Genomic DNA, 18,075 nt, shown 5'->3' on the forward strand with positions numbered 1-18,075 from the left:
AGCGATGTTTAAAATGTTTTTTAATAAAAGAGATTTTGCAGGACTGCGCTTTTTTAGTAGGAAAAAGCAAGGGCTAGGCAAGTATGTGGCTTAGGAAAAGCTTATACTCTCTTTTTCACTTGCACAAGTAAGCTGTTCCGAGCTGCTGTCCGGTTTAACCTCCTGAGTTCGTAGCCCTTCCTTCCCTGTGACGAGAGAGGGAAACACAGGCGGAGGTGGTACCAAGAGGAAGGGGTGAAGGGTGCAGGCCAGGGATGGGAGGTGGGGCAAGAGCGCGGCGCTTTTTTCCTCCCCTTTTCCTTCTTTTCCTTCCTTTTTCCTTCCGTGCTTCGGCACAATAAGCGCTGGCACTCTCCCGAGGCGATTTGCTTTCAGCTTTGTTGCTGCGACAGCCAGCCTGAGGGACAGCTCGGTTGTTCTGCGAAGGGCGGGGGTAACAAACGCCAGCCCTGTCAAAGCTGGAGGCAGGGGATGGGACGGGACGGGATGGGATGGGGAGGAGGTCAAAGTGAGTGAAAACTGCTCTCTGCCAGCAGCTCCGCCTCGGTCTCAAGCCCTTCCCAGCTAACCGGGTGATCTCGAGAGCCCCCCCTCGGGGGCCGCTGGCAGGGAGGGTCAGAAGAGGGCGAGGCGGCAGCGAGGACCTTCCCGCCCCCTCGGAGCCCGGGAGCCCGAGCCCCAGCCCCTCCCCGCCCGCCCCCTCGGCCGGCTTCGGGCCGCGCTGCCCGGCGGGGCGGTGGCGGGGCGGTGCCGGCCCGGCGCCGGAAGGCGGGTTTGGTTCCGGGCCGCGCGGCGCCGTGGACTCGCTGTGGCGGCTGAAGCGGTTCGATGCCTTCCCCAAGACCCTGGAGGACTTTCGGGTCAAGACGTGCGGGGGCGCGCTGGGTGAGCGGGCGGGGTGAGGGCGGCCGGGGGCCGGCGGCGGGGGGGCCTTGCGGGCCGGCGCTCGGCAGCGGCTCGGGGCGGCGGCGGCGGCGGGCGGGCTGAGGCGGGACTGAGGCGAGGCGAGGCGGGCGCGACCGGCGGGGCTGACGGCGGTTCTCGTCTCCCCGGCAGTGACGGTTGTCAGCGGGCTCATCGTGGTGCTGCTTTTCTTGTCGGGGCTGCAGTACTACCTCACCAAGGAGGTGAGTGGCGGCGGCGGCGGCGGCGGCGGGGGCCCGGCCCCGCGATGCTGCTTCTGGCCGGGGCGGCCCTGCGGCCCGGGGCGGCCTGCCGTGCCTCCGCACCCCCGCCGAGCCGCCGCCTCCTCCGCCGCCTCCTGCGGGCTGCCCACGCGGCAGCTTCACCCGCCGCAGATGTGCGTGGGGTTTTTTTCTTTCTTTCTTTCTTTCTCCGAGCTGGCGGCCTTGAGGCCGGGAGCGGGCTGCCCTCCCCCGAAAGCCGCTTGGCGCCGAGGGTGGCTCGGGGCTTCCTGTAACGCGGCCGCAGGAGAGCGTCTCAAAGTCTCTTCTCGCTGCCTCTGCCGCCTACAAGCAGGCAATGCAAAGGAAAGCGAGGAGGCTCCTTGCGGGAGCCCCCGTCCCCACCCCAGGTTCTAAGGTTCCCGAGTTAGTAGCTTTCTTAAAACAAAGCGTTAGAAATGGCAAGCGCTTGGCTGCGGTGGGAGGCAGCAGCTCAGGTGTCTCTTGAATCCCAAGTCTTAAAAATCAGCCGAGGGAAAGCGGCCTTTTGATTGGCTTCCAAGTGAAACAGGACTCTGTTTTTCCTTTGTTCCTAGGTTCATCCGGAATTGTACGTTGACACATCAAGGGGAGAAAAACTGAAGATCAGTCTCGATGTTATTTTTCCACATCTGCCTTGTGCTTGTGAGTCAGCCTTCTGAATGTTGGGGACAATTTTCATACTTGCCGAGGGCCCGACAGGCTCGGTGTGCCCGCTGCTTCCGAGTGCTGCGCTGCTGCTTGGGCCACAGACAGGGAGGAACTGGTGACCCCTGGTGATTCCGCGGTGATTCCAGCCAGGCCCGCTGGGCACTCAAACCAGCACTTCCAGGCAGGCTGTATTATTTTTCGAGGTGATACGTGAGGCTAAGATACAAACCCCCTTACGTTTCTGTACGGTGTGGTGCTTTGTCAGAGAGCTGGGTCACACTGAAAAAGCTGGCACAGCGTTCGGTGTTCGGTGCTCGGGACTCGAGATTTGACTGTACTGTTGTTGAAACACTTTAGAGTGTTTCTCCTTGGGAAGTTACTTGGCGAGGCGCAACTTTTCTGTGGTTTTTGTACTTCAGTTCTGACCGTAACGCCAACGCCATGTGATAACCTTTCTCCCAAATTTTTAAAACCGGAGTGAGCGTTAATAGTTGGATTACCTTTTAACTAAATTCAAAACGAAGCTGCGGGGTGAAGTGACGGAAAATCTTGCAAGTCTTACTGCTTACCACTACTGTGCACGTTATCCGACCGTGCGCTAATCTTCCCTGGCTCTTGTTCTGTTGCGGTGATTCCTTTGGGTAATGCATTGGGCTTTAAACACAGTGAGTCTGGCTTCCTTGTGACCACCTGAGATATTGTTGGTCTTTGCCTTCCTCACGTTTAAAAGGGCACGGGAAGGCCAGAGAGTTTGGAAGCCCCTGGTGTTTTGTGCAGAGAAGCTGTCAGCCTTGTAAGAGAGCAGGTAGCCAGCAAGTGCATCACGGTGCTTTGATACCAGGCCAAGACCACAGACCCTCTCAGTCTTCTTTGTGAAAAGGGGTCACGAGGAAATGTGCTGATGGTGAAGGGGGAAGGGTGAGGAGGTAGAGGGAGGGAGGAGGCAGCTTTCAACCAATTTGAAGCTTAACTCCTGTACTCCTGGAAATGGTTATGGGCTTTGAGGGGTTTGGTTTTGGTTTCTTTTGCCTTAAGTGTATTACCTTTCAGGGTAACGCTTTCTGGGCAGCTGGAAGCCGTCCTTCTGGTACATCAAACCCAGCCCCGTGTTTGGAAGGGTCGTTCAGGGTGCTGCAACACGCGTTTTATTCCCTGTACGTCACTTGGCCCCAGCCATACACACTCTTCCGCTTTGGCACGCTCTTATCGCCCTCGCTGAAAGAGTCTGTATTTTCACTGGCTGAATGCTTCCTCAGCCTGCCACAGGCCGTAACAAATGTGTGTTTATAGACTACTTTCCTTGCTCACTGATTTCAGATTTGAGCATCGATGCCATGGACGTAGCAGGAGAGCAGCAGCTGGATGTAGAGCACAATCTGTTTAAACAACGTTTGGATAAAGCTGGCAACCGTGCGACTCCGGAGGCCGAGAGACACGGTAAGGTGCTATTCTGCCTTTCTTGGATGGATGCTCCTGTAGTCTTTCCATCACTGTGTGCCTGGTTTTGAGATTCACGGGAACAAGTGGCAGCTGAAGAGCATTTAAAGACCACAGACTTTTGAAGAGTTTATAGCACGCAGATCTATTAAAGTGACAGATTCAGGTGAACTGCTGTTATACTTGCTACTTTTGCGAGGCAAATCTTTGCCTAGTCCCTCTGAAATTCGGACAAGGACTCACGGATGCATTTCAGGAATAAAGCTGCTGCGTGAATGCTCTTTTACAACTAGGAATCGAGCAGCTGTTCTGGCAAAACTGGGCTTTGGTTGTATCTTTAAATCACAGTGGGCTGGCAAATGGGACAACCTGGTTAGAGGAAAGAGCCTCTCTCCAGGGAAGGCTCCAGTGACTCGACCCTTAGGCCCAAGCTTGCACCTTACTACATTTACTTTGCGTGTGTTAATGCCTGCCTAGATAAATATATTTTAGTTGGTTTATCGGTTACAGGTTGTAGTAAGTGGTCCTTGGCTACCTAAACCTCGCCTTTACGTTCGTTTCGTGTTATGACTCATCGTTGCGCTTCGAGGCAAACCAGAAGCGATTCTGGCAAAGTGTTGCAATCTAACAGTAATACTGTCCCGACTTTTCCTCTCCAAAAGACGAGCTCCTTATTACTTTTTCTGGGAGATGGTGTAGTTCTACGTGTCAGCATGAACTGAATTTGTTGATATTTATCACTCAGATTGAACTTTTCTGTTCTTGAAGTTGCAAGGCTAAACTAAGCCAAGAGCTGAACGATTGGTGGGTACGGGAGTTTCTCCTGCTGTCACGGGAATGTGGTGATAGTGCTTTTACTGCTGTTTCGCTCAGCAGCCTCTCTGTGTTCAGAGGTTGTGGCGTTACAAACGTAATGCCTGGGGACAAAACCAGCTGTTCTGTATCTAATTCTCTGTTAAGGCATGTAGGCCTCCTGCCTTGCTTGTATTGCCAGTCTCCCTCCGTTGGCATTACTCCGTCGGAACCGGTTGCTCTGGCTCCTTGTATAATCAAGGGAGAGGGAGAAAAACTCGTAAGAAGCGAATGGTCTCACCTAGGAAAGGCATTTCCAAAGAGATCAGATGCATCGCAGGCAACAAGCAATTTCTTCTGCTGTCTGGAAGAAGCAGGCGGCTAGTTTGGTTTCCATCAGCCATGTTGCAGGTTAGATCAGAAGCATCCAGCCATCTTCATTAAACTCTATGATTATCAGTTTCTATTAGTGATACTGACTTCAGTCAGTTACATAAATGGCAGCTGTAGCAGTATGGACCTTAAAATTAGTAAAGCATACCCAAATTTCATGGAGTAGTATCTGGAGGCTTTTCCTAGTCATAGTTACATTAAACTAGTTAATAGCTGAATGATTTCTGTGGTAGGTTGCATTCTGTGCTTGGATGTTGTCTTACTCCTTTCCATTGAGTGACGAGGAATGATTGAATTCTTTATTGGTGGTTCTTATCATTTCCTTCCTTTTAATGTGGACAGAGTTATCCAATTTCATGTATCATATGTGCATGCAAGTTGAGGACTGTGTTAATTGCAGGAAACCCTGCATGTAGAGTTCTATGTACTGCAGTTTCTTTCTAGTATCCAAACTGTGTGCATCACCTCTGGGTTTATCTCTCTGAGACAACTCAACAGGCAGCTGCTGATTCCATTTAAAAAGCTGTTACTGGTTGCTGTGTCTTGAAAGACTCCATGCGTCGTGCAGGTGTTCTTGTTGAAGGGGTGGGAATCATGGCTTTGACGAAGCGTAGCGATTGTTTAGCTCTATGCTTCCCGATGCTGTCTTTGAGTGTAATTACGAGATTAAAAGCCATACCACGTTTTGAACAATGAATTCTTAAGTGTGCTTTCAGCTGCTTTGAATGTTGCAAGCTTTAGAAAGTAAGTCTCACACAGTTGTTTACTAATGGGGATATTTTCCTAAGAGTTCTTATTTTCTTGAGGGTAGTTGCCATAAAGTATGTGATTAAAGAAGTAAGGCTAATGACTGATTTTCATGCATATTTCATACTTTTCCATTAAAATCTCTTTTTTTCTGTGGCTAGTACAAAATACAGACGTGTTTAATACTCGCTTCCGTCTGCCTGTTATACCTCCCAGTCTCAACAAACAGGGCCCTGGCAATGTTCTATCCCCTCAGCAGTGTCTGTCTATGTACCTTATCCCCTTCCCCAGCATTAGTGATGCAAGGAGCCACCTTTTCAAGGCTTATAGAGGGTAGTGCAGCAGCGCCTGGATAGTGAGCCTTAGAGGGCTTTTGTAACGCAAGGGACCTGGTCCTGCCCTTCAGGGTTTGTGTGTTGAAACAGACTGGTTTTAAGGGGGCCTCTTATTGTAAGAGCCAGTGGTTTTGTCCCCGTTCAGCCTTCTGCATGTAAGACCATGAAATTCCATGAGTTCGTGCCCCAGCCATACTGTGGCTGCACATGCAACACACAACGTGGCACAGACATTGTCAGAATTGTTAAGTCACGAAGAAGGTAGAAATTCCTTGGAGACTTCTAGTGAGCAGAGGTTAACGCGTGTGCCTTGTCAGCATTGTCATCTTGGAGGACTGGGTGCTGATTTTCCACTTGGGAGACTCTTCCTCTGATCTTGTTTCACAGCAATGTAGAACCGTGTTCGCTACATGTCTTGGGACAGGATTCTGCGTTGTGCACTGCCGACTGCCGTTGACTGCTATTGAAAATTTTGCTTGTGTAACAGGTCCTGTTACGATTGTCGCCATTTACTGTGCGACATTGTCTGAAGTAGACAATGTTTTAACAAAGCCTTTGGGCAAGTAACGTCTGCTCAGCGCTCCAGGGAGGCTTACAGATAGCCAGTTCTTGCTCCGGAGGGTGCGTTTGAGATGACAAATGGCACTCTGCTTCTTGGTCTTACTCCGCACCTCAACAGGCTCTGCGCGTACCGTTTCAGGTGGGCTTTGGGTGCAGGACGCGCAGCTTCCGAGACAGAACCGTTGCGTTCGTGTGTAGAACAGTTGTTGCGCACAGAACGGAACAAGAGTACAAGAGAGTGTTTCTAGTCACGCCTCGTTGCTTTGCATCCTCTTTTGTCTTAGAGCTGGGGAAAGAAGAAGAAAAAGTGTTTGATCCAAGTTCTTTGGATGCGGATCGCTGCGAGAGCTCTTACGGGGCAGAGTCGGAGGCCGTGCGGTAACCTTTACACCTTTTTGTATCTTCTTAGCGCTTGAATTAATACAGTTGTGTTGCATGCGTGTTTTTTTCCAAAGTGTCTACGAAGGTCTGTGCAGTGAAATCCTCCTGGGCCCGTGTTCAGAGAATGATGAGAACCGCTGTGGTTTTGGTCTGCCTTTGGAAGCTGCGCTCACGATTGTTAAGACCGTGCAGAGTTAGGTTGTCTATAGTTTGTGCACGTGCCTGTTTAAGGGCAGCGCAAATTGCGCTACCTTTGCAGCAGCACGAAGGCTGTATCTCATCAAACGGAATCTTTTCTGGGGTTATTTGGTGTCCAGAGGGGAGCTGTGTAAATTATTTCACCGTTACGTGAGCCGTCTTGGAATGAAACCTGGTTATGGCTTTGCCTTCTCACTTCTGCTGCAGGCTTTGCATCCTTACGGGAGCAAAGACCAGGCATTTATCGCTCGCACAAACAACGGGTGTCACTTGGTATTTCTCATTCCTCCTACCTGCAAAGAATTCTTCTGTAAGAATGGGTCCGTGGTAGCCCCTAGGTTCTGGACCATCCCTCGCTATCATTGTCTCTGTAGTGACTTGGTCTGTCCCGTCTGTCAAGTTGCGTCCTTCCGCAGAGGTGTTTCCATCTTGAGGGAGTCATGATTCCAGGCCTCAGCTTTTTCTTTGGTCCAGAAAAAAACCACAGAAGCAAAGAAAGAAAACTCAGTCTCCATCAGTCGAGGACACCGTTTCAGTGTGGAGGAGATCCAAATCCTCTGGCGGATCGCCTGTACAGTATTCCTTCCATAGAGGGTGTTTAGTGTGAGCTCCTTCTTAACTTCTGTCCCAAAGTAGCGTCTGCCGGGGAATTAACCGTTTTCATCCCCAAACTGAATACCGGAGGCTGAGATTCTTATTTCATCCTCGGCGTCGCCGAGGACTTTCCTTTTTACGCTGGTAAACTCCTTTCGGAGTTTGGTTGTCTCGGTGCTGAAAGACGCAAGGTCTCACCCGTATCTGTGCAGACAGACAAGCTGTTTTCCAGTTGTATCAAGCTCGTTTTGGAGACCACAAACGTGACGTTTCCGTTTGTCACTGGGCTATAATCCGTCAGAGCTCAGGTCGTACCACCAGTTGCTGGGAATGCCTAACGTTTGTCAGGCGGCCACCTGGAAGCTCTCCGTACCTTCCATAGCTTCTCCAGACCACGAAACATGCTGTTGTAGAAGCCCCGCCAGGGCTGTAGCGTGTGGCAAAGTGGATGGAAACTGCTGTGTGAAGGATTCGGAGGCCCATCTCTGAGGAGGTGTAAGTCTATGACAGTTGTTGGTTAGTCATGCAGAGGGTTGAATATACGTGAACGGTCTTCCGAAACAAACAAAAAAGGAGGTTACTTAACCTCCTCTGAGGTATGTCGTCCAAACGTACGTTTCTCCTGCCCCCCACCCCATCCTTCCAGGTATTCGCCTTTGTTGGGATCTTGCAGCAGAAGGAACAAAACAGCCTCGTGGTACGCTGCCTTCTCTGCGCATCAGGTGTGACAAAAGAAGCACAGGACCGATTAAGAACAAAAGCTTGTTACCCAGCTTTGACTGTTAACACGTTGTGAATGTAAACCTCGAGTGCGCTTCTGGATAGCTTTGGTTGCTCCTTCTGTTCCCTTGAGAAGTGGGAAAGGGTCTAAATATAACCAGCATTGTTATCTGGCGTGCTGCTTTAGAGCTCACTTCACATATAGGGGCATGCCACTGTGTTTTTCCTTTTAGTGGTTAATTCCTGCATTTTTGTTTCTCTGTTGCGCTTTAAATGGTTGCTTGTCCATATCTTAGCCCTTTGGCTAGCTAGGGAGTCATTTTATATGGCCTAGAAAGCACACTGGCAAAGCTGTTGCTCTTCCCCTTCTTGGTACGAGTTTTAAGCGCTGCTCTGTCTGAATCTGTGTGTCTTTTCCTTGAAAGGATCGGAGTATTTCTCTCTTCTCTCCTGCTCTGCTCGGTTTAGCAGTGCACGCTGTTGAGAGTCGGTGTTGCCCTATCCTTCCCCCCCCCGCCCCGCCCCCAAGCCGTTTTAACTAGAGAGCTAAGTAATTTCTGTTACTTGCTGTGCCCATAAATCTCCTTTGGGAGGAGCTGTTGATCTAGGCTGGGAGCTGAGACGATTTCCTGAAAGCTGAAAGGAGAGCCATGCCAGGTCACTCTTCTGTGGTAGAGGAGGTCACCAGATGGAAAAGGTTGAGAATCTTTGTCTTAAACGATTTTAACATATCCGTGTTGGAGATAATGTGTTGGGGGATTATTAGTTGCTCTGTGCAGATAATGTAGTTGTGGAGGACGTGGTGACGTGTTGGAGCGACTTCTGCCTGTTGAAGTCGGATGGGGTGATGATCTCGCTTAATCTCATTAGTACAGCAGGCTAGAGAATTTCTCCTGGGAATTCATGCACCAAGCCTGCTAATCTCAGAATACTCAGTAGGAGTTTTTCCGAGGGTTCGTAAGCCATTGGACTTTTTTAAAGGTACTCATAGAATCGTAGAATAGTTTGGGTTGGAAGAGACCTTTAAAGGTCGTGTAGTCCACCCGGCCCGCCCCCTTCCCCGCAGTGAGCGGGGGGAGGGGAACATCTTCAACTAGATCAGGTTGCTCAGAGCCCCGTCCAACGTAACCTTGAATGTTTCCGGGGACGGGGCATCTACCACCTCTCCGGGCAACCTGTTCCAGGGTTTCACCACCACCATCATCGTAAAAAGTTTCTTCCTTGTATCTGGTCTGAATCTACCCTCTTTTAGCTTAAAACCATTACACCGTGTCCTGTCACAACAGGCCCTGCTAAAACGTTTGTCCCCATCTTTCTTATAAGCCCCCTTTAAGTACTGGAAGGCCGTGACAAGGTCTCCCCAGAGCCTTCTCTTCTCGAGGCTGAACAACCCCAACTCTCTCGGCCTTTCCTCACAGCAGAGGTGTTCCATCCCTCTGATCGTTTTTGTGGCCCTCCTCTGGACCCGCTCCCGCAGGTCCACGTCTGTCTTGTAGTGAGGACCCCGGAGCTGGACGCAGTGCTGCAGGTGGGCTCTCACCAGAGCGGAGTAGAGGGGCAGAATCACCTCCCTCGACCTGCTGGCCGTGCTTCGTTTGATACAGCCTGGGCGTACGGTTGGCTTTCTGGGCTGTGAGTGCACATTGCTGGCTTTTCATCCGCCAGCACCCCCAAGCCCTTCTCCGCAGGGCTGGTCTCAATCCCTTCATCCTGCAGCCTGTATTGATAGCGGGGGTTGCCCCGCCCCAGGTGCAGGACCTGGCACTTGGCCTTGTTGAACCTCATGAGGTTCACATGGGCCCACTTCTCGAGTGTGTCCAGGTCCCTCTGGATGGCATCCCATCCCTCAGGCGTGTCAGCTGCACCGCTCAGCTTGGCGTCATCTGCAAACTTGCTGAGGGCGCACTCGATCCCCCTGTCGATGTCGTTGATGAAGATATTAAGCAGGATTGGTCCCAGTACGGACCCCTGAGGGACACCGCTTGTCACCGATCTCCATCTGGACATTGAGCCGTTGACCACTACCCTCTGGATGAGACCATCCAGCCAATTCCTCGTCCATCCAACAGTTCACCCATCAAATCCGTATCTCTCCCAATTTAGAGAGAAGGACGTTGCGGGGGACCGTGTCAAAGGCCTTACAGAAGTCCAGATAGACGACGTTTGTAGCTCTTCCCTGGTCCGCTGGTGTAGTCGTTCCATCATAGAAGGCCGCTAGGTTGGCCAGGCAGGACTTGCCCTTGGTGAAGCCGTGCTGGCTGCCTCGACTCACCTCCCCGTCCAACACGTGCCTTAGCATAGCTTCTAGGAGGATCTGTTCCATGACCTTCCCAGGCCCAGAGGGAGGTGAGGCTGACCAGTCGGTAGTTCTCAGGGTCCTCCTTTCTACCTTTTTTAAAAATGGGTGTCATGCTTCCCTTTTTCCAGTCACCAGGGACTTCACCCGACTGCCGTGACTTTCCAAAGATCGTGGAGAGCGGCTTGGCAACTCCATCAGCCAGTTCCCTCAGGACTCTGGGATCTGCATCTCGTCAGGTCCCATGGACGTATGTATGTTCAGGTTCCTCAGGTGGTCACGAACCTGGTCTTCTCTTACAGTGGGAGGGCCTTTGCTGCCCTAGTCTCCGTCTTGCGGTCCACCCACTGGAGAGGTGTGGGAAGAGAGGCTGCCCGTGAAGACTGAGGCAAAAAAGTTGTTGAGTACCTCGGCCTTCTCCTTGTCCCTTGTAACCAGTTTGCCAGTCTTGCTCATCGGGGGGGAGGGAAGTGTACGCGTTCTTTGACCTTCCTTTTCGGGCCGACACACCTGTAGAAGCCCTTCTTGTTATTCTTTGCGTCCCTTGCCAGGTTCAGTTCCAGCCACGCCTTGGCCTTCCTGGTCAGATAGCTTATTGGGGATAATCATGTCATTTTAGGGATAATGTCAATAGGGGAACGTAATGTCATTTTTTACAGAAACCCAGTTGATTTGCTCTAAGAATAGGACTGGTATGGGCAAGGGTTAGAAGAACGGCAGGGTGCAGGAGAATGCTGCAGGGTGATCTTCGTTTATATCAAGATGGGCAATCTGTGTCCTTCTGCAGCCCTGGCACTCTCCTGCCTTTATGTATCACTTCCGTTTTTCTCACGCTTGCATATCCGTATGGCTTTCTCCTACCGGTGCTGTCTCCTGAAGCATGCTTGGGTGGACTACATTTTGGTGGAAGATGACGTGGACTTGGGGTTGAGGTCGAGAGGAGCAGCTTGTGCCGTTACTTGCCAGCAGAGACCGAAACAGTCCGGCCTGGGCACTGATGCGTCACTCATTCTTTGGGCTAGCTGGGGCTTTAACTGATAGCCTGTAGGAAAAATAGACTCGATCCTGATGGTGCTTTTCTTATGACCCTTTGTAAGTACTGTCAGGCCCCCCACAAGTGAGTGGGCAGGGCTACACTGATACGGCTCACTGAACTTGTGTTTTAGTAGCCTTTCCTGTGCCTCGCTAACGAAACGACGTTTGCTGTGTTTGTTTCCTGCTAGGTGGTAAGGACTAACCCGTTTTCAGTTACACGACATGAGAAGATAGCCAAGGGGCTACTGGGAGACCAGGGCCTGCCTGGTGTGTTTGCGCTATATGAACTTTTGCCCATGGTGGTGAAGCTGAGAGAGAAACACAGGTAAGAGACGTGTCAATCTATATCATCACCCTCCACTGACTTTTGCCGTTTTGCATAGCTTAAGACTCCATCCTCGCTTAGACGCGACAGTGCAAATGCCTGAAAGCCATCCAAGCCCCTTTCCAGTGGGTGGAGGGGAAGAGGCACTCCCAGATGCCCTCCGTCTCCATGTGAACATCTGAAAGGGATTGGGGTTCTTCTGGTACTACCTGAAGCGTTTTAATCCAGCTAGCCATTTGAGGACGATTCTTGGAGCAGAGCACCTTCATTTTCCTGCTGAACTGCTGGAGTAGGTCCACAGTGCGGGCAGACACAACCGTCACAGGGGGAAGGGGGTTCAATCCGTTATCTGTAGCAACGGAACTGCAGGCGCTGAGGCTTCCCGGTGAAAACACCCTTAAGGTATAACTTGATGGCTTCAGCGGTGTGCTCGGCTCACTTGCCAGAGCTGAGCACCGTGTACTTTACTCGCATAAATCTTACAGGCATTTTGCCCTGAACGCCTGCGAAGATTCACCTCCTCCGGGAGACCAGGGCGTACCAGACCCTTAAAGGCACGTGGAAGAGGAGCCTGGCGACTGCTGCTACTGCCAGTACCGCTGTCAAGGGATGCGCTAGGGTTCAGGAGCTGGGTTGTACACTCTTGCACTGATAAGCACAGCGTGGACGCTTGTTTTAGGTCTCGGACTCGGCCCGATACTGGGATCGTGATCAGCACAGCATAGCAATAGGAGACTAACGGTTGCCCGAAGGCTGTAAGCTCTGGCGCTGCCTCAGATCCCTGGAGGCGAGGCAAGAGGAGTAACGGTACCTCCACTCGCCGAAGCAGCGGGTTCGCTAGATGTTTGACTGCACCAAGGGGTGGAGTGTGACTGTTCGCTCAGCTCCTGCTCAGATTTGGGCTAGCCCAGCTCACGCTAAGGCCCGATGTATGCTGGGAGCAGCGCCTTTGGGTTGAAGGGGGAGCACCAGGTAGGCAGCACAGGTGGCCAGGAAGAGCTAAAGGGCCATGATGCAGCCATTAGCACCTGCAGCTGGCTGTCTCCTGCAGCCCCCATCTTTGCCTGGCAGTATTGTCAGAATCTGCTGACTTTTGGAAATGGTATAGACCAGACTTCCAAGCTGGAAGGTATAAAACAGCAGCTGAGCCAAAAAGCCTTTGAAGGAGATTCAACAGCAGCTGGACTGCTGGGGCTTTTGTGCTTCACAGTGTGATACAGGGGACGCCCGCGCGGTGACGGAGGAGGAAGGATGAGCACTCTCACTAGGGAGAAACAACGTCTTTTTTTTGGTTTTGCTTTTGGTTTTTTTTCTTTTTCCCCCTGCCCCCCCCCCCCCGCCATAAGCCCAGGACTTTTAGTGTTACGGGTTGTAAGTTAGGAAACATGACGGCTTGAGTAGTGCCTCAGTGAATTCACGTCAGAGAGTAGCCCGGGCAAAGGGGACCGAGCCCTGTTTGTCGTGTGTGTTTGTTGCATTTCTTCACGTGCTCACGAAATAAAGCTTAATTCACAGCGTTCGTTGTCCTGTAACTTTGAACTTTTCTCTGCCGTGCCGGTTTTTCTCCCCCTGCTTGCAGTCCGTCCCGTTCCTGCTGCACAACAGGGAGCGAAAGCGTCAGTCATTGCACCTATGTGTGCTTGGCTTTCGTACTAGATGGGAACTCCGGCTCCAGGGGCTGAAGTTGGAGCTTTTCGTAGCAAGTGCCAGCTCTTCAGCTGGCTTCCCTGGGCGATGGACCTTTTCCAGGGTCCCTGCGGTCCCGCCCTTCTTGCCCCAGTGGCCCCAGACCCCGCCATCCGACCCTCTGGGCTTTCCTCGCGCTCCTTCTCTCCCAGACTGCACCGGGGGCGCTTTTTGCCCCCAGCGTTCTGCGGGGCCCTTAACGGTCTCTGAGCGGAACGCGCTGGAGCGAGCGGCTGCCGGGGCGGCCTCTCCCCCGCGGCAGCACCGCAGCCCGCCGCCGCACCCTCAGCGAGGAGCGAGAAGCGAGGAGCGAAGAGCGAGAAGCGAGAAGCGAAGCGCCGCCACAGAGCGAGCCCGGCTCTCCCGGTCGCGCCCGGCCGGCAGGGTGAGCCGCTGCGCCCGCCGCGGCAGGCGCCTGAGCGCGGTCCGCCGGGGCAGGCCGCGGAGCAGCCCCCGCCGCGGGGCCCGTCAGGCGGCGGAGCCCGGCTGGAGAGCGGGGGCATGGCGGCGCGGAGCCAGGCCTCCCTGCGGCGCCGGCTGCAGAGCTCGGAGGAGGCGCAGCACCGGCAAGCGGTGCTGGTGCGGAAGCTGCAGGCGAAGGTGAGGAGCGGGGGCGCCGGCCCGGCGGGGAGCTGCCCGGGGCCGGGCCGCGGTGGCGGGGCCGGGGTGCCCGGGCCGCCCGCGCAGCGCTGAGAGGGGCCTCGGCGATGTCGGGGGGCGAAGGCGCGGCCCCAGCGGGGCCCTCCCCGGGGCGTTCCCCGGCGCTGCCGCGGGCGGGACGGCGCCGAGCCCGCAGCTCGGGGGAGGCCCCGGGAGCCGCCCTCCTCCGCCCGGCCCGGCCCGGCCCGTCCCGCTGGGCGCCTGGCCCTGCCGCTGTCACCCTGCCGAGCCTCTCGTGAGGGCTTGTCCGTCCTGAAATAAAGCAGCCCCCCGGCTCGCAGGCGCCTTTGTTGGGCCACGTTAGCAGGGGGCTGTCCCAGAGGCAGGAGCCGAGCCGGCGGGGGTGGTTTGGGGCGGCCCCGGGCCGAGGCAGGCAGCTCTTAGGGTGAGCAGGTAGCAGTACGTGGAAAAGAAGCCCCGTCTCAGGAGATAAAGCGAAGCTTCCCTGTATGGTAACGACTTCTTGTGGGCGGCATCGGCAGCGCTGTGAAACGCACTGTGCTTGGGCTGTAAAGACTTGGAGAAAAGCTAATGCAGGAGGAGCCGAGCCTGTCACAAGCTGCATTCGCTCATCTTCATTCTATGTCTCCGTCCAGGTACTGCAGTACCGGACTCGGTGTCGAGAGTTGGAGCAGCAGCTGGCAGCAGGAGGGGTGAGTGTGCAGGTTGCCAAGTAAAGACCGTGTAGGTAGCGTTTGTTAACGCGGGCCAAAGCAAGCTCCCCAAAGCAATGGCAGAGGGCAGAGGGAAGCAAGATTTTGCTGCCTGAGGGTTTAAAGAAGCGCTGTAAGCTTGCCTGCGAGTGTTTTGTCCAGTTGCCGTTCTTGGAGGAGCCAGTGGTCCCAGAAGTGCGGGTGCAGGAAACCCTGTGGAGGGGGGGTTTAGTTTTGAGAAAGAGTGCTTTATTGCTGGCGTAACATTTTGTCCTAGGGCTCAGGAGAGGGCTACACTGCCTGTTAGGTTCTATGGCCGTCTCTGAAAAAGAGCGGGTTGAAACGTGGCATTTTGGAAGGCAAGAATGCTGGCGTTCAGCATACGGCTATGGGCTTTTCTTTCTGCTTCACGGCTAAAGCAAACCTAGGAAGAACAAAGGGTGGGAGAGTAGGAGAGCGTTCCCAGGCTTCAAGTCGAAGAGAGCACTCACGGTTGTGAGCTAAGGAGACCTAGCTGCGAGAGTGCCACAGTGCGGGACTGAGGAGAGCTGCTCGCATTGAGCACCACCCTTCCCCTCCCTTGCTCTCCATAGTCACGACACTGTTACGCCTGGAAGAAGCCACGAGCTCCTGAGCTACCCAAGCGAATGGAGCGGAAAGCGGTGGATGCTAACAGCAGTGAAGGGAAGGCGAGAATTTGACTAAACTTTTCCTTTCTTCTGAAGGGACCCCTTCCAGGCAGGTGGGAAGCCACAGAAGACCAGAGCCTGGAGAAAGCACTGCTTCGGGTGGAAGAGGAGCAGCAGAGGTACAAGGAAGAAGCGTTCCCTCATACCTGGTATCCTGGATGCTCGTGGAAGTGAGGGAAAACCTGTCAGTGCTCCCTGGTCTCCCCAAGGGGAGCAGTTGGGCAAGCTGCTTTGAAAGCAGAAAGGTCCACAGTCTTGTTTTCTGTGGTGCAGTAATAGTGTTGTGTGCTGAATGGCTCTGTTTTGAGCGGGGGGGTTATTCCGGGTGACTTCCAAAGGTCCGTTTCCAGGCTAAATTATTCTGTGGTTCAGTAGGTGAGCGGGTCAGGAGAGTGCTAGAGAAAGGCGATGCATCCGGTGATCAGACAGCACGAAGGGGAGGCAAGACGTGAACTGTGGGCATCGTCAAAGTAGAAGGGGAAACCGAAATTGGAGGTGGAAGTAGAAGGCTTAAAGCAAGGAGAAGCAAATGAGCATGCCATCACAGAGAGATCTTAGTTAATCCTAGAAAGCACTTTTAGGGCCTCTCAGTTTGACAACAAAGTCAGTGTTGAGGGAGTTGGGAAATCACGGAGACGCTGCTTGTGGATAGCAGTCGTTCAGTGACCTCGTTGCTGTTTCTCCCTTTCCAAGGTGTGAGAATCTGGCAGAAGTGAACACTCTCCTGCAGGAACAGCTCGATGAAGCGAATGCGGTTAATTCAGCCCTTAAAGAAGATGTTGGAAGACTGACGGTGGATTGGATGAGGGCCCGGGAGGAGCTGGAAGTGAAGGAGAGCGAGTGGCGCAGTGAACGTGAGGTAAGGCTGGGCGACGGGAACGTCGGACGCGATGCTGGGGTGGAATGAGAATGGGTTTTATTTCTGGCCTAGAGAACTTGCCGTGTGAAAGTCGTGGCACCGTTGAGGATGTATTGGTGTTTATGAGCAGAAGACAGGGGTGTGAGATGGAGGAGTGTCAGCAAATTGTGGTGATGGAAGATGCCCGCGTGCTGTGACCGTACTGGTCGTTCTCAAAGGCAAATGCTTGCTCTTGCTGGTCACTGGAGGGCAGTGACACATGAACGCTCGTCTGTTTTTTAATAGTTCCTAAATCTCTGTCTGCAGCAGTGGAGACCGAAGAGAGGTCTGTGTGTTTTCGGATTCAGGGTAGCCAACAGAAGAACAAGACAGGCCTCCCTTACTAATAGGCTGTTGTAAGCAAATCTGACACTGGTCTCGGAGGGGCTTGTTTTTGTCTTCCTCCACCGAGCCTGTTAGACACCTCTGCAAGGCGAGATGATGAATCGCGATCGGTTTGCTGTGTTGATACCCGCTCCTGCAGGGGAAGTGTGGCTGTTCCCTTCTTTGCAGTCAGGTGGCAGGTCTACTGAGGATGCCTCTGTGGTGGCTCTTCAGTCCTTGATGCTCCCCACCCCCACCCCCCCCGTTGGAATAGTTCTTAAAGGAGACTCGGTGATGACGGTTGTACCCTCTCCTCTCTGAAAGGCTTGTACAGCGACAGCGAAGGCTGAATTGGCATTTCTTTTTGCCTTTGCCTGTTTAGCTTTATGACAGCTACCTAAGGGGTGAACGCAGCCGTCTACTCAGCCTGTGGCGTCAGGTGGTCACCTTCCGCTGTCATTTCCTGGAAATGAAGACTGCCACTGACCGGTGAGTAGAAGTGAAGGCTAGATCTCGTTGCAGAAAAAACATAGCTTCCCTTCACAGCTGCTTTTTGAGCCTTGATGTTACGCTAGCTGCGGCTAAAGATACAATTTCTCCTTTGGTAGTCTGAAGCGATGGCATTAAGCATGCCTTAGGCTATACTCCGAATCATTTTGTTTGATGCTGGTTTTCAGATAACGCTGAGGGGCTCAGGCTATAAGCAATGCAGAGGCCCTGAACAGGTGAACTTGGCTATGGTGATGTTTGGGCATATTAACACAGACACAGGCATATGTGGGCGAGTTGGGAGAGACTCACCAAAGCTATGCATGCAGCATGTGGAGCGGCCCCCTGTTACAGAGTGGTTAAAATTTGCCTTAAATCTCACTGTCTTTCCTTTCCCACTGCTCCCGATGGAAAGATCATTCATGAATATGTATGTAGTTATTTTTTCCTTCTCATTTCCAGCCTACGTTTGTCCTGGTCAGTTTGCATCCGCTTATTCCTGTACCAACACTGTTGAGAGAAAGAATAGCTTCTCTACCCTGCTATTACATTTCTCCAATTGATTTTGCTTAGTTTGATCCCTCCCTTTTACGATTGTTTTCTTGTTCTTGGGCCCTCTGAGGTTCCTTTCTCACAGGTGCCTTCTGTGCAGAGACAAATAGCGTAGCCTAAGAGTAAATTCTTCTGGTGTCAGCATGCAATTTCAAACTCTGGGTTACCGTCAGCCGTTTACCACCTTTGGTGATAAGCTTTCCTTAATGCGTAGAGTATGCCTGACCCGCTAGTTAATTCTCGAAGCCTTCTGGCTGTTCCGTACATTTCCTCTTCTCTCTGGGGAGAAAATAGATGCGTTCCTCAACCATCAAATAGACCCATTGCCCAAGGATCAAGATGTGTCCTGATCCCAAAGTGTCAGGTGAACGATTCGTCCCCAGCGAAGATGTCGTCTTTCCTGCCGGCTTTTGCTGTTGCGCAATGCCGTGCTTCGGAAGCGAGCCAGCTGATAAAGATGGTGGCGTGAACATTACCTCTTTCTTGATTCTTCTTC

General features: G+C 53.0%; 1 protein-coding gene and 1 long non-coding RNA gene across 3 annotated transcripts in view; both read left to right on the forward strand.

The window, feature by feature from the left end:
* LOC126045901 (centrosome-associated protein CEP250-like) overlaps window positions 1-18,075 on the forward strand; it is a 53,200-nt gene that overhangs the window by 31,586 nt on the left and 3,539 nt on the right. The window contains exons 2-7 of one of the 2 annotated variants that reach the window (XM_049817568.1): window positions 3,132-3,251; window positions 11,492-13,914; window positions 14,571-14,627; window positions 15,353-15,486; window positions 16,010-16,175; window positions 16,921-17,027. In XM_049817568.1, the coding sequence (XP_049673525.1) occupies window positions 13,816-13,914; window positions 14,571-14,627; window positions 15,353-15,486; window positions 16,010-16,175; window positions 16,921-17,027 (563 nt within the window). In that variant the 5' untranslated portion in view covers window positions 3,132-3,251; window positions 11,492-13,815. The remainder of the gene's footprint in view (window positions 1-3,131; window positions 3,252-11,491; window positions 13,915-14,570; window positions 14,628-15,352; window positions 15,487-16,009; window positions 16,176-16,920; window positions 17,028-18,075) is intronic. The other variant, XM_049817569.1, reaches the window with a different exon arrangement.
* LOC126045927 (uncharacterized) overlaps window positions 1-18,075 on the forward strand; it is a 35,387-nt gene that overhangs the window by 2,353 nt on the left and 14,959 nt on the right. The gene's annotated exons all lie outside the window — the stretch shown is intronic.

The sequence above is a fragment of the Accipiter gentilis genome, chromosome 14, assembly GCF_929443795.1.
Source record: "Accipiter gentilis chromosome 14, bAccGen1.1, whole genome shotgun sequence".
Lineage (NCBI taxonomy): Eukaryota > Metazoa > Chordata > Aves > Accipitriformes > Accipitridae > Astur > Astur gentilis.